This window comes from Octopus sinensis, linkage group LG3, assembly GCF_006345805.1.
Source record: "Octopus sinensis linkage group LG3, ASM634580v1, whole genome shotgun sequence".
Lineage (NCBI taxonomy): Eukaryota > Metazoa > Mollusca > Cephalopoda > Octopoda > Octopodidae > Octopus > Octopus sinensis.
Window position 1 is genome coordinate 75,990,329 of NC_042999.1, and position 17,331 is coordinate 76,007,659.

A 17,331-nucleotide genomic window follows, 5' to 3' on the forward strand; every position below is an offset into this window, starting at 1 on the left:
AAATATTTGTTAAATATGGTACAGAGTGTTTCATTTAATTATATATTGCACTAATATTAGAGCCTATATTTCTCTTATGTCACACCCGAGAAAGAAGCTGCAGTTTCATTGTTTAATGGCAAGTGTTCTCAGTTTGTTAGAGGATTAGCCATAAGTTATATGATATGCAAGTAAGAAAGAACGATGGGGAAATGATACACGTACGTTTGTCATTGGAAGTTTTACAGATTATTGAAATTTATCATAAATTTCTTTATTTCGCTTTGATTTTGGATTTAAATGCATTTTCTGTTATCCATATGGTGTTATAGTAATTTGATAATTGTTTGTTCCAAGAAAGAGCGAAAGTGAGAGAGAGAGACAGAGCGGTAGAGAAAGTGAAATGGTACCAAATTTTATTCGTAGTAACCTTTAGAGAATAGTTTCAATTGGATGTCTTTTAAGCTGATTGGTTTCTATGCAAAAATATAATTACTTGAGATACACAGACATACGTACACCCATGATGTATGAGTAAATTTTAGTTAACGTTTCAAAACAACAACAACAAAAACAACAACAGCAACAACAAAACAAACAATAAAAACAGGTTATCTCCAGTTATATTGAAATGAGTCAATGCAAATGGGTTGAAAAGAAGTGTAAAAAGTACATATGTCTAGGCACAAACATTAACCTGTCTGTTCACTTACTGCAGTCATGTTAAGTGTAATGCACTTGTGATGTTTTTTCTTTTTTTCATTGTATGTTGCTTTATTTATACAACAATAATGACATTTGATTAATATGTACATCTATAATAGTAAAATAAAATTTTTTAAAATGTGGGGAAGGGAAAAGAGACAGTCGGAGTGAAAATATGGTGAAAATAACTGCTCTCTATAATTGAGACATCAACCTATTTTATGCAAGTATTTCAAGTATTATATTAACGTTTGATGATGAGTATATCCTCCTTGTTGCTTTACTTAAAAGCATTCATTGACAGATAAGAATTTCAAATAGGAAATTGCAGTAGAGTGTGTTGAACCAATCAATTAGTAATGAAATAAGATTGAGTAACAGTAATTGGTGCAGTGGTATAATAACATTGTTAATGACTGATGTTAGAAACTTTGATAAAAGTTGATGATAAATAAATCGAATTAATATTAATTACAATAAGAGCAATAATATTAATATAGAAGTATTAAAAAAAACAGCAATAAGAATTCTGATCAACCTGGCATTTTAATTTTTTTACTTGTATGTTGTATGTTTTTTGTTGGATTTTTTTTCGCCTTTTCGAATGAATTAAATGAAAAAATAGCATACCACAACTACTTGAGAATAATTTTTTTTTCTTAGAAAATAAGAAGTTGTGTCAGCAAGGTATTATTTATGAAGAAAAACATTTCTTTACCAAACGTTGACATTTTACTGCATACAACATACATCCTGACATTTTTGCGATTCGGAATTTATTTTGTATTATAGATGTAAATGTGCATCTTATTGTTATTTCATATGTGTGTGGGTGTGTTTGTATGTATATACATACATATATATATATATACATATATATATATACACACACATATATATATATATAATATATATATATGTATATATATATGCAAGTGTATTTGTATGTTTGTATCTTATATGAATGCTTCTGTTTGTATTCATATGCATATATATAAGCATATACTTATACTCTGACAGACGTATGAAAACTTATATATAGGCATAAGATTTATGTGCGTATAAAGACTCTAACACACGTGTATATAATTTTTTGATAGTGTAGTAGGGTATATGTGGGGTATATAAAACTGACTGATATATATATATATGCATAGATCTTTATATATATATATAAATAGGTATGTATATACATCTATGTGTGTGTATATACATTTATATATATGAGTGTGTATATGCATATACGTATACATTTATATATAAACACATATTTATATACATACACATGTATATATATATATATAAATGCATTTATATATATGTATATATTTATATATATATATACACATGCATTTATACATATATGTATATACATACGTTTACATACATATATATTTATATATACATACCATCATTTATATATATATATCTGTATATATATGCATTTATATATTTATATACTTAAATATATATATACATACATTTATATATATGTATGCATTTATATATATAATATATATATATATATATATATATGTATGTATATATTATACAGTTATTTGTGTATATATATATATGTATGTATATATATATACAGTTATTTGTGTATATATATGTATGTATATATATATACAGTTATTTGTGTATATATATATGTATGTATATATATACAGTTATTTGTGTATATATATGTATGTCTGTATATATATATATATGTATATATTTATATATATACAGACGTATATATAGTTACATTCATTTATATATATATATATATATATATATATATATGTATATACATGTATATATAGATATATATATATATATACAAATGTACATATACATTTACATACACACTCACTCATATATATATATATATATATATATGTACAGAGAGAGAGAGAGGTTGCTTGACAGATATAGAGATATAGAAAGATATAGAGAAAGACAGAGGGATATTAAGAAAGATATACAAACATCGTTGAAATATTTTAGTGGTAGGAACATTGTAATTAAGGCGAAACCATGTGTGTATACATGATATACATAAGAGAGTAAGACGAGGATATACAATTACTTAACATTTGTAGAAATATACAGGCATTTCAACACCTCTGCTTACCATCTATCATTCCTAGTTGATTTATAGTGGAAATATTGATTTGTATAATAGACGTTCGCACTCATAAAATACATCAATATATATATATATACATGTATAATGCATATACATAGGCATGTATATATATAAGTATTTATGCATGTATAAATATGTATATGTACATATAAGTTTGCATGTGTATATTTATGTATATGTATATATGTATGTGTAAGCTTATGTATATTCATACGTTATTTATGTGATTTGTATATGTGTATGCATCATGTGCATGTGTGTGTACATGAATATATATGATCACACACATATATATATATATATATGTATATATGCTTATATATATATATGTATATATGCGTATGTATATATATATATATATATATATATATATATATATATATATATATATATATATATATATATACACCCACGTTGGTACTTGCATATGATTTTATTCACGGATACATGCATACACCTTTCGGAATCAAAGTCGCATGTTAGAGTTTTAAAATGTCTTACTCATGAAAGAACATGCCAAATATTTTATGTTAGGATAATTTTCATTGTTCCACTATGTTTCTCAGTCCTTAGAGTTTTTGCTCTGAGGATTTTTTAAAATGTTTTTCAGAGTTCTTCATATTATCTTTTCTGTTTGATATTTATAATAATAAAAGTCTTTATTATTATTCTTATTATTTTGTATGGTTATGATTATAGTTTTAATAGCAATAGTAATAATAATGTCATACTGGGCGATTGAAGAAATTGTCTGATGTTGGTTTCACCACATCGTTAAGTAATATTTCCTCGCTGGGTTCTCGTCTTGTTGTGAAACGTTGAGGCATGTAACGACGTGAATGACCTTCGTAAGAATATGCTTGGTTTTCCAAGCCCGAATCGATCGGTACTGCTGGGACGAATCCATGTCCGCTGCGTCGAGGACCATTTACAGGATAAAAATGGCTCGTTTCTCGTTTAGGTGTCATCGCTGCTAACTCGCCCAGGTTATCTGAAATGATGAAAAATAACAAAACGGTGAAATATCATTAGTTATTCATTTATTACTTCAAAGAATGTGAGAAAAAACGGATACAATTATACAAATTAATGTTAATATAAATAAACAAGTGAAAGTACAAATATTTGTGCGTATACATATACATATATATATATATATATATATATATATATATATATATATATATATATATATATGGTATCTATTCTTGTGTGCATATGATGGTGCGTGGCCTAGTGGTTAAGCTATTGGGTTCGCGATATTGAGTCCAATTTCTGGCGGTGAGTTGTGTCATGGAGAAAGATACTTTATGTCGCGTTGCTCCAGTCCTCTCAGCGGTAATTCAAAAGGCCAACCTTATCACCTGTGTCACACTGAATCTCGCTGAGAACTATGTTATTGATACGAGTGCCTATTGTGTGTTCAGCTAGTGGCAAGTTAATTTCACAAACAGGCTGTTCCGATGATCGTGTCAACTGGAACCCTCATCATCGTAACTGGTGGTGTACCAGTTGTATGCATTCATTATTTAAATTCTGTTCTGAGATTTAAGTTACTATAACTACGATGATAGTTTTAATGTGTTTTGTGCATGAAATGTTAAAAAGTTTAATTAGAAGTAAATATGTCGTGTGATAAATATAATAGAAGTAAATATTTTGGTCTTACTCTAATTTCCTGAATACTTTACCTTCTTACGAAATTAACGATGAATAAAATAAGTCAATACACAAGATTGTATATTGGTGTAAATAAACAAAATATTTGGAGAGTAAATGAAGCAGAAGAACTACCTGTATCAAAAAGTTTGTGTTAATATATATAATGTAGAAAGCCTCAAATATTTATGTATTAAAATAAAAAGACGATATTACTAAATTGCTAATTTCATTATTAATGTAACCAACCGTCTCTAAATAGAGCTAAATGGAATTGTTCAAGGATTTGACGAGAGACCCATCACCACCATCACCACCATCATCACCACCATTACCAATGTTCAAAACATTTCAGTATAAACAATAACAATATGTTAAAAATGAGAACAATAATTATTTCTAATATACCAATAGCTCGCTCGCAATGTTTGAGTGATGCGATATGGTAGATTAAATCGAATCAAGTACTTGATCGGTACTTACTCTACCATCTTTGAAATGACGAAAGGGGGAAAAGAAAAATATGACTTGGTTAAGAAATCAACCCAGAAGTTAAGTAAACGTAAGTAAATACTGAAAGATATTTAGTCGTATCTGTTTCTGATAGTGCTATCTTCCGCCCAAAGAAAGAAATAATATATAACAGTCAGAAATTGCAAGTTTTAAGAAAGAGTATGGTTGAGGAAGTAGTTCACTGTACTTAACTAGTAAATATTTTATCTGTCCGTAGGTTTGGAAGAAGAAGTGAACTCCAGCTGCATTTGAACTTAGACGTTACTAAACACCATTTGAAATTATGGAGCGTTCTATAGCTTCTATCCTAAAAAAGGATAATGCTATTGAGAATGATGAAATCGTTATACATCGATGTCGATGTTTCTGATACAAACTCATCTCATATGTACACAAATCAATTCAGGCATACCAAAAGAGTACTTTTCGATGACGTAAGCATCAAACCACAAGGGAGTGATGTATGAAACAAGAGAAAATGAAAATGAAATGAAATAGGACGCAGAGAACCATTTCTTGAGCTTTGAATATAAAAATACCTTTTAGATCATAATGTAAATCTATATAAAGCAAGAATTAAACTGTGAATACGCACCAGGACGTCCTGCATGAATAATAGATAGCCTATAGAAGAGTATCATCGACAATGCAAAACCAAAATGTACAAAATAAACGTAATAATTATATTGCAATGTAACGTGCGCCATTAAAGTATGATTAAAGAAACCAGAAAAAAACTAAATGGGAAATAGGGAACTTTGATTTTTTATTTAGGAATACAACCATACATTTTGGAGGACAGGCGTAGTTGACTATACTTATCCACTATATTGACTGGTATTTATTTTATTCATCCGCAGTCAGCAGATAAATAAAATGCCTGTCGGGATTAGAAACTTATATTTTAAAGTGGCGCAACTAAAAACTACCTTTCATCCGATGCTGCAAGGATCCTGTCTATTCGACGCCATAGCGAAATGTACCATTCGGATATAATTAAATAAGTTAACCAAAAGTAAATGGAAATGAGAAAATTATATATTCAACAAAAATATATATGTATATGCTTCTAAGCTCCAGAAATATCTTGGCTAATAGGAAGGAAAAATAATATTTAATCTAGCATTCTTGGTCTTTATTGTGTAACGGAGCAGCAAAGGAGAATCGGCCAAATGGTAAACCTGCCCTTGAACCTTAAGACTTGGTATCGATCCTTCTTATACAAAGATACAAAGGCTATTGTATCCGAATGAGGTAATATATATATATATATATATATAATTTTATTTGTTTAAGTCATTTGACTACGACCCGAGCGCCGCCTTGAAGTGTTTCTGTCGAACAATTCGACCCAAGGCCTTTTTCAGCCTAGTACTTTTTCAATAGGTCTTACTGCTGAATTGCAAAGTTTAGGAGGCGTAAACACTCCAAAATCGGTTGTCACAGATGATGGCGAAGTAAACACAGACATAAAGATTCGAACACACACACACACACACACACACACATACACACACACACACACACACATATATATATATATATATACGACGGGCTTCTTTCAGTTTCCGTCTACCAAATCCACTCAAAAGGCTTTGATCGGCCCATGACTATATTAGTAGTCACTTGACCAAGGTGCGATGCAGTGCGACTGAACTCAAAACCTTGTGGTTAGGAAGCAAGTTTCCTATAACACAGCCACGCCTTCGTCTATATATGTATATATATTATGTGTGTGTGTGTGTGCGTAAACATTATAAAAAAAATCACTTTGATTTATAGAGCATAAAACCTGAGTATTTTATAAATATAAACTAATTTAAATGTGAAGCAATTAAAAAATAAAGTATGTTCTACTTTCCCCGGGTGGTTTTCGAATATATTGTGTCTCTATAAGGTCGTCTAATAGAAATGAGCGAGAAAGTACGTGTGAATGTGTATGTGTGTATGGTGTGTGTGTGAGTGTGTTTGTAAGCGAGAAGGGAATGATGTGAGGCAACGACTGGAAGCAAGTACAACACTCCATCATAACTCAGGCTTTCATCCTGTTCTCCTAAATGCTCCTTGTTCCATCCCCAGGGTAACCTAGATCCGAGATGTTTCCTTCACGCATTATTCCAGTTCGAATGGGGATTCGAGTCAAACAGATAAACAGAAAAAAGATGACACAAATAAAATTACCTTGCATACCCCGAGTATACAGCAGAAGATAAATATGTATTTGTTTACCTCCTGAAGAGATGTTATATTATCAAGAATTGCAATTACATGATGGTTTTACCCCCAAACTTCCAATTTACTAAGAAACAGAACATAGCTCACAATTGTTCAGGAAAATGTTCGTTAATATGTAATATTTAATGAGTCAAGGAATGAGACGTAATCTTCCTTAAATTAATCAATGAAAAGCTTCGTCTTCATGAAATTTGATCTATTTAAGAAAGTCAATCCCAAACTATCCTAAAATCGGACTTGATGCCGGCACTGGCATAATCATGAGAAAATTGAGAAAAATGTCTGTGATATCTACCCACAGTCATTTACCTTCTGATTTCAAATCCCACCGAGGTTAACTTTAACTTCCATCTTGCAAGGAATGAGAAACAACTCACCGATTCAATATTTCTGTAAAGCATCGTAGATGCCTACAGAATTATAAAAGTAGTAGAAAACTTTGAATTGAAGCAGAGTTGTTAATTGACCATAAAATTCTGAGAACACGATTGAAATCTGTAAGAAATTTAGACTTCTTATCTATAATTTCAGACAAATTCTATAATTATAAAATCTTGATCAACAACTTGGAGAAAGTATTCACTTATTATATTAGCACAAGTTCACACTGACACGGGGGAGTAATATAATCGATTGAATCAACTCTTAGTATTTTACAGGAGGTTTAGGTATCGACATCGAAAAAATAAAAGACAAGTGAATGTCTGTGTGAAAATGTTGAAGAAAATATTAATCATAGCGTATCCTGTGTCTATTTCTCTATAATCATCAATGCTACGATTATAACCAATAGCTGTTTTTCACCATATTTGATACAGAATAAAATGGTAATCGTTATTTCAACTATTTTACTCCTAATATATATTTATAGTTCAATCAGCCAATCAACCATGCACTAATCGATCATTCAACTAAATCAATATTTAATATCCATTTATCTCACGAAAACGCTACATGAACAAAATGAATCGTGGGAGGCTTCTAAGTGGTTAGTTTTATGCTTTGTAATGAGAAGTATCCGTCAATGAATGATAAAGCCTATTAATTTCAAAGGAAATACAGGCGCAAGCTTGCCTGTGTGGTTAAGAACTTCGCTTCACAATCATGCAGTTCTGGTTTCGATACTAAGACGTAAGTCTTGGTCAATTTTGTCACTGCAATCTTGGTTTCACAAATGTTTATGAGTAGATTTTGGTAGACAAATACTACGCGAAAGCCCTTCATGTATGTATATGTATATGTATGTATGTATGTATGTATGTATGTATGTATGTATGTATGTATGTATGTATGTATGTATGTATGTATGTATGTATGTATGTATGTATGTATGTATGTATGTATGTATGTATGTATGTATGTATGTATGTATGTATGTATGTATGTATGTATGTATGTATGTATGTATGTATGTATGCATGGACGTGTGTATGTAAATGTCGAACAATGAGTATGAGTGTTCAACGCCGCACTGGTTGGATAAAATTTCTTTGTGTATTACGTCTATCGTTGGTTTCATGTTAATAAAATATCTTAATATCTTAGCCATTTTTCAAGCCGATCATATGGAAGAATGGTGTGTGTGTGTGTGTGAAAAATAGGCTGGTGCTTTGAGACAATAATCCTACGCTTCACACAAGGTCTGTGACAGTCACCGTTCTTAATGTAGTGAATCAGCGATCAGTAACCAACGAGGTTATCGTTCAAAAATACTGTATAATTCCAATAAGTAGGCATGTGAAAGTATGACCTATTTTAAATTCTTCTATAGGCTAAGGAAACAAAAGGAAGTGAAACGATTTCAAAGAAAATAGAAGTACTAAAGAGGTTCTTCTACCCGTTTTTTGTCTAACTCATCCTTCCCAGTGAAATTAAAGTATGTTTTGGCATAATGAATCCAATAGATTATTCACTAAACTGTATGCATAATAAAATTTGAAATCAATGCTTCAAGTTAACGGAACAATACTTTTGCTGTTTTTAGCATTCATCTACACCAGTACACATTAGCTAAATATACATAAAACACAATGATACAACTTACCATGGCAGTAATACTGATACAGTGTTTACAATATTCTAAATATTCGATAAAATCCTCTTCGAGATTTAATAGCTTTTACGAGAATCGATTTCGCGATTGAAAATGTACTGGGACACGATCTGTTGAAATTTGGTTACTTTGCTAGAAGCCTACCGACCTAACCAATGGATTTCACCACTCATACCTTCGTGCGCAGTAATATTCTTCATATTTTTCCAACTGATTCTATAGCACGATGTTTATAGCTCTCAATATTTGGATCAGCAATTATTAAAAAAAGAGAAAATAAGGAAAGAGAATTCGGAAGAGTTGATTGCTACACGTTTAAGTAGGAAGAGAACAAGCGGATTCATCAGCAATAGCCTCCTTCTGGTGTTTAAATAACAGAGACAACAACAAAATAATAATAATAATAATAATAATAATAATAATAATATTAACCAAGATAGAAAAAGTGGAAGGAAAAAAAGAAGACCGAAGACTATTATTAATCCTCATTTCATTAAATTTAATTCGGAAATCGATTAGAAAAATCAATAGAGTTCCTTTGAGAGAAAAAAAAACCGAGGTCTACACCAACACTTAAAATTAATAAAGCATATTTAGCTTCAATATCCTACATTTCATAAAAGCTGAACATCCTCACAAGTAAGGCTAATTAAAAAGAAAGAAATAAAATACGCCGGGATGAAATATTTTTCTGTTTTCGTTTACATCTTTATTTTATGTTTTCGACAACAAAAACTGTTTGAAATTTCTCTGCTGTTGAGAAATCAACTTTCTGCGAAACTTTCGAAATGAAAAGTTGCTAACGGGATGTTGGTGTGGGGAAAGGGAAGTTTTAAGTACAACACTGAAAAAATATAGAGGTGCAGTCTCTTCATTTTGTACTCTAACAATAGTCTAAAATCTCAGATTTCTACTTGATATGATACGTTTAGTCTCCTTCTTCCTATCTCCACTCTTTCTCTTTTCCCTCCTAATGCACAAACACTACAACAAGCATATCCACTAAGCATATTATTTATATATATATATATATATATATACATACATATATATGTACACACACATACACATATAGGTAAATAAATAAATAAATATATATATATATATATATATATATATATATATATATATATATATATACACGCACATGTGTGTGTGTGAATGCATATATAAAGTGTAGGGCATATGCGCATTGTACTTGACGTACATAAAGAAGGAGAATGTGTGTATTAACGAATTGCTGTATCAAATTGAAATGAGATTGATTGTTAAGGAATCTAGAGAATGAGATTCCGCTAGTGTAGTTTTCACCCAATATGTAAATGTCATCCTTGTTCCCATAACCTCTCGAGGAAAGACAAACATGATACAGGCTATATATTCGGTAATACTCATAACTATATACTTTAGCACTGAACGTTCTTGCGATTAAATATCCTCCCTTCTATCGTATCTACAAATTAGGACCATACCGTAGGGTGAAATTAGCGCCAGCTTTTACACTAGAAATCAGCCCTTCGAGACTAGCTTTTGATGAACGAGGGAGTTTTATATTGCTGCCCTCCTTGTTCTTTCTTACCGTGATGTTGGTTCATTTTGAACCTTGGAAAGCAGAATGTCAAAGTGCTTCATGAAAACATCTACCTCACTCTAGGTAGATCTCAGATTGATTCCCAAACCTAAATATCAAATAGCTATGGGCCTTTGAATCACAAGCGACTACAGTATCTGGTCCTTACTAAAGACGAGATAGGTGGGATCTTTTCAACAGTGCAGTACCATCTTATTCGATGCCTAAGTCTGGTTCTAACCAGCCCCTCTAACAACTTCCATGTGTATGTCACTGCATATTTCTCCCGTCTTTGACCTGGTCGTAAATGTTTAATCTCTTTTCTTATCTATATTCTTTATTTTCTGAAACGGTAATTCTGTGAATTGCTAAATCACTATTACACACACACACATTAATACGTATAATATACACTTGAGACCGGTCATGGCTTGTTTACCCGAAACCGTGCTTTCGCTAATTATTCTATCGAAAGTATGCTACAGGTTAGCAAGTCTGTGCACGCATACGTACACTCAAATTCATAAATACACGCGGAAACATGCACACGAATGGATACATAGACAAATATATATATATATATGTGTGTGTGTGTGTGTGCATGCATATATTTTATGTCTGTGTATGTATGTGTATACATTGTTACACATGCCCTAATAAACACACACATCCATTCATACATATGTGTGTGCGAGTGTGTGTGAGCGCTTGTGCTCGTACGGAATATTCTCCAAGCGCAAAATATCGATATACCGTTCACTACTCTTTGCAAATTTTAATGATCGATTGCTTATTTTAAAACTTCTCCACTGATCACTAACCGGTAAGAACGTCTCCTCAGTATCGACGCATTAGCTATCAAATTCTTGTCCATAATGTTCCGCCATCAACAAACCAGACGCTATTATGGGAAGTTGAATCTAAACTGTCGGATGGATTTATATGCACTTTACTTAAGAATATATCTGAAGTTATAAAATCTTTTAAGTAACTTCTGTTTTCTTGTTTTCACTTTGTAAATCTTACTTGTAGCATTAAGTAATAATCCTTCCTTACATTTATCTATCTATCAGAGATAGAGACTTATTTGCACTCATATTTGTCCGTCTCTACACAACTCATCTGCGCACACTTTCAGAAGCCTCTTTTATCTTTTGCACTTTAGTATAACATTTTGATATTTATAATCTTTTCCAGAAAAAGAAGTGGTGTTGGGAGGGAGAATATAAATAGGAAAAGTAATGTAATGTTACTCACTCTCTTTCTCTCTCACACACACATACGCATACACGCACATATACATATAGTGCTTTATTTCGAGGACATTTTAAAGTAGTCGTTTAAAGATTATAGTTCTGTTTTCTCTCAGGATTCAAACCCAAAACAAGAATGTGACGAGGAGTAGGAGATTGAAATGTGAGTGTGAAGTGAAAGAAGAAAAGTGAGTGGGGAGGATGGCTGCTTACTGGAGGGAGGAACTCTCCGAATTTGAAGATAAAATTCGGATGAAGGAGACCGACATTGATTGCGTATTTCAGTGTATGTGCACGTATGTAAGTGCACGTGTGTCTCAATTTGTGTGAATGTAAAATAGACATATTACGGCAATATATTTGTATACATATATAGATATACGGGCAACTAAACACGCACAAATTACACGTGTATCTGTTAAAATATGTGTGATGTGTATATGTATATATCTATGTATACGTGTGTAAGTATATGTATTTATGTGTATATATATATATACTCATACATATAGATACATATACACACACACATATACATACATATACACATACACACATCACACACATATATTAACAGATACACGTGTAATTTGTGTGTGTTTATATATATATATATATATATATATATATATATATATATATATATATATATATATATATATATACACATATATATACATATATATATACACATATATATACATATATATATACATATACATATATATACATGTATTTATAAACGTTGTTCGCTTGCGTATGTGTGTGTGTGTGTGTGTATGTATGCCAAGCATTTAACTATCCCTTTGCACATAAAAGTATGATTCTCTGGGTGTCTTTATCTCTATAAACTCGTGTCTGTAACTTAGTATTGATAGAGGTAACATGTAGTTCTATCAGCTTCAGATGCCTTTATCACACTAATTACATCATTATACCAATTAAGAAGTTCTAAGGCTATTTCTAAATCTGTTGCGTCTCTATTGTGTCTAACGAAGTCTAATTGTCTTACATCAGTTAATACCGTAACAAGATCCACATCCATCAACTTATAAATGAGTAATATTAAATCTCACATAATACATCATGGCTGACTAGTTTACAGCGGATTGCCTAAATCGATAGAATACAGTATACAATGTGCCCAAAGTTCAGTGGTTCTTGCACTTTCACTGGAAGGTCTATGTTAGTAACTAGAAAACAGTTATTTCTATCTTCATTCACCTCACTCAGTACAGGTATTGAATTATGGTCAGACCACGACAGATGCAAGAGCAGCACATTAGATGTAGTCGCTGAAGAAGCGGGGAAATTCCATTCGAATAGTTTAGAAGCAGTTCTGGGGCGGAGTGACGGTGAGCTTCTGCCTTTGTTGTACAGAAAAGATTAACGCCATATCATTGTAAGTCAAACGAATTAGATGATTTTCACTTTCATGAACAGAGGCATTCTATAAGTGTGAAAGTAGATGTTAACAGATCAATCTTAGAAAGAAACTAACTAAACAATTTTTTTTCCTGATTTGCACGCAGAAGCAACCTAAAGCTATACCATCAATTCCTGAATTGTTAAAATGGCCTCGCAGCGTAAAGACACGAAACCTTATGTCCATTATGTTGTATCCATTTACAAATAAATGAAATAAATGTTAAGGAAACATATTTGGCTCCATCAGAAATCCATGGAGATATGGTGAGAACCTTATCAGACAATGCTCCATCATATGCAACAGTCAAACGATGGGTAAATGAATTCCAGTGTGGTAGGGAGAGTGTGGAAGATGATCCCACACCAGGGAGACCTCAAACTGCAACCACCGAGGACAACATTGACCTTGCTCTTGGTATAATAAACCAAATTCGTCGAATATCATGTCATCAGACAGCCGAGAGACCGGGCATCTCAACTGAAAGACCAGACAACATTGTGACAAAAGAATTTGGGTTCTCAAAGGTTTCTACAAGGTGGGTCCCTCGCCTTTTGACTCCTGAACAGAAACACACCAGGTGCACTTTGTCTACGAGCAATCTGGAGCTGCTTGAAGCCGATGAAGAGAATTTTCTTGCTCGTTTCATTACTATGAACGAAAGTTGGGTTCATCACTAGCAGCCTGAAAACAAAGAACAATCAAAGCAGTGGAAGCACGTATCTTTTCCTACCCCAAAGAAGGCCAGGGTCATTCTTTCCTCTGGCATGGTCATGGCGTCAGTTTTTAGGATTCGCAAGGTGTCTTGCTGATCGATTACCTTGAAAAGGGTTGCAACGTGACAGGGCTGTATTATTCTCAGCTATTGAAATGCCTCCGAGAAGCAATCAAAGAATAAAAGTCGGAAATGCTCACCAGATGTGTCCTTTTTCATCACGACAATGCTCCAGCCCACACCTCAGTGGTTGACATGGCAACAATTCGTGATTGTGGATAGGAACTTGTCCCACAACTGCCTTATTCGCCAGACTATGCCCCCTCTGACTTTCATCTATTCCCCAAAATGAAAAAAGCCCTGTCTGGTCGCCATTTTGCCATTGAAAATAAGGTTATAGACGCTGTAGGACGTTTCTTGGAGTCCCAAACAAAAGAGTTCTTCTACGCCGGGATAATCACACTTCAGCACCGCTGGAGAAAGTGTTCAGCCATTGAGGGTAACTATGTTGAAAATAAATCATCAGAAGTCTTGTACTGTTTTGTTTATTTGAGGCTTAAGACTTTTCATACACCACTCGTGTATATATATATATATATATATATATATATATATATACACACACACATACATGTGTATATATATATATATATATATATATACAAATTGAGATAGGGGTTGTAAATGCAACCCTCCATGGGATAACATATATCCAATATACTGCTAGTGAAGTACCCAACAAAGTTAATACATAAATGTTAAGAATTGCGATGAAATTAATTCATTTACTGTATTATAAGGGCAAAGGTCAAATGTTTTACCACAAATTCATAATACAAAATAAGAAAATGGAGAAATACATCCAAATCAAATATCAACTACCAGATAATACCCAATCACATACTTTATTAAACCACTACATAAGAAACTTTAAGGTCAAACATAATAATATAGAACAAAACAGTGTACATAAAGGAGTGTACATAAAGGAGTAATATGATACAATAAGTAAAATATGTACAAGAGAATATAAATATAAATAAATATAAATATAAACTACATCTTACAGCTGTTTCGGCCATGCAGATGAGTATGTCTCATTTTACTTATATTAGCCATTTGTGATAGGTCAATATACACACACACACACACACACACACACATATATATATATATATATATATATATATATATATATATATTAGAGAGAGAGAGAGAGAGAGAGAGAGAGAGAGATAGATAGATAGATATATATGTACAGATATAAATATATATATATACATATATATATATATGTATATATATATACAAAAAGCAATAAAGATTCAAGTTAATTTAAATGAATTTACTTGAATATGGTACCTAACTTAGATGCACCAAAAAAAACTATACTGTTTTAACAATACAGTAATGTGGGGTGATTATAAGCGAGAAAGAAGCAACAAGAATGGATAGGTTTTTAGTACAATCGTTTCATACAAGGACAGGCTTTATTAAAAGTTGTAAAAATTACAGCATATAAACGTGTCCCGTACTCATCAGCTAAAATACATGTGAGTTCTCTAGACATCCTAGTGGTTGAGGCTATACTCATGAAGTAATGTAGATAATTAAGTAACATAAACAGATTTCCAAAGTTCATTAAAGTTCTTTAAAGATGATGTACAGTCTTATCACAGAATTTTAAAAAAGTTCTAATAGCATCACAGAGAAGGTGACCTAATCCATAGAGCACATATGAATTTCCAGAGATATGATGAGGGATTACATACTCACAGAAGACAAATTTATCCATTGTTAATCACAACGAGGTGGGTCTCAATTCCTGCTTATTAGCATTACAGAGAGGGTGAATTAATCCTTTGTATAGATGCACAATTTCCAATGGTGTAGATGTAAGTTTCCAGAGAAATGAAGAGGAATCTCATATTCACAGGCGATAATTTATCAATGGTTGAACACAATGAGGTAGGTATCAATTCTTGTTATATGATTAGGTATTTGCCACATTAATCACATTACTGCTATTTACAAGAGGCTGTAGCTATTTAACTTTTAAAGGCTGAAGGGCTTTCTAGAGAGGCCAAGAATAGAAAGGGAAGGTAATAGAAGAAAAGAGAGAAAATAAAGGAGGAGGGAGCAAAAAAAGGGGGGGAAGGGGACTAAAAGAGAAGAGAAAAGGAAAAAGAGAATAAGAAGAAGAAACAGAAAAAAGAGAAAAGAACTTTGGAAATCTGTTTATGTTACTTAATTATCTACATTACTTCATGAGTATAGCCTCAACCACTAGGATGTCTAGAGAACTCACATGTATTTTAGCTGATGAGTACGGGACACGTTTATATGCTGTAATTTTTACAACTTTTAATAAAGCCTGTCCTTGTATGAAACGATTGTACTAAAAACCTATCCATTCTTGTTGCTTCTTTCTCGTGTATATATATATATATATGCACACACACACACACACACACACACATATATATATATATATATGTATATATATATATACAAATATATGTGTGTTTTTGTCTGTGTAAATATATATGTATAAATATGGTGGTTTAATAAAGTATGTGATTGGGTATTATCTGGTATGCGATTGACTCTATATCAAATAGCCAATGAAATTAGTATATCCCATGAGAGAGTTGAAAATAGTTTGCACAAAGAAATTGGAGGTGAATGCCACGAATTCTAATACCTGATCAAAAGCACATTAGGTAGATTAGCAGAACCAACTGGTTTCCTAGAACATTTCTTAACCCAGGATGAGTGTTGGCATCATCACTTTGAGCGGGAGACATACACGCAATCTATGCAGTGGTAACATTCCTCCTCACCTACTCTAAAGAAAGCCAAGGACGTTTCATCAGCAGGAAATGTGATGGCATCAGCTTTTTGGAATGTAGAAGGCATTGTATTGTTTATTGACTATCTTCAAAAGGGCCACACCATCAATGAAGAGCACTATGCCAAATTACTGCGGCAGTTACGAAAATCCATCATGACCAAACGCCCAGGAAACTTGACAAAAGGGATCTTCTTTCGTCAGACCATTATTCCAGCGCACGTCTTTGGTTTCA

General features: G+C 32.2%; 1 protein-coding gene across 1 annotated transcript in view; it reads right to left on the reverse strand.

Annotated features, from left to right (window-relative positions):
- Nucleotides 1-3,286: 3,286 nt before the first annotated feature.
- Nucleotides 3,287-17,331, reverse strand: part of LOC115209487 (aquaporin-2) — a gene marked incomplete at its 5' end in the record, with an annotated part of 458,626 nt that continues 444,581 nt past the window's right edge. Inside the window, one exon of the mRNA XM_036501655.1 lies at nucleotides 3,287-3,812. Within this exon, the coding sequence (XP_036357548.1) occupies nucleotides 3,547-3,812 (266 nt within the window). The remainder of the gene's footprint in view (nucleotides 3,813-17,331) is intronic.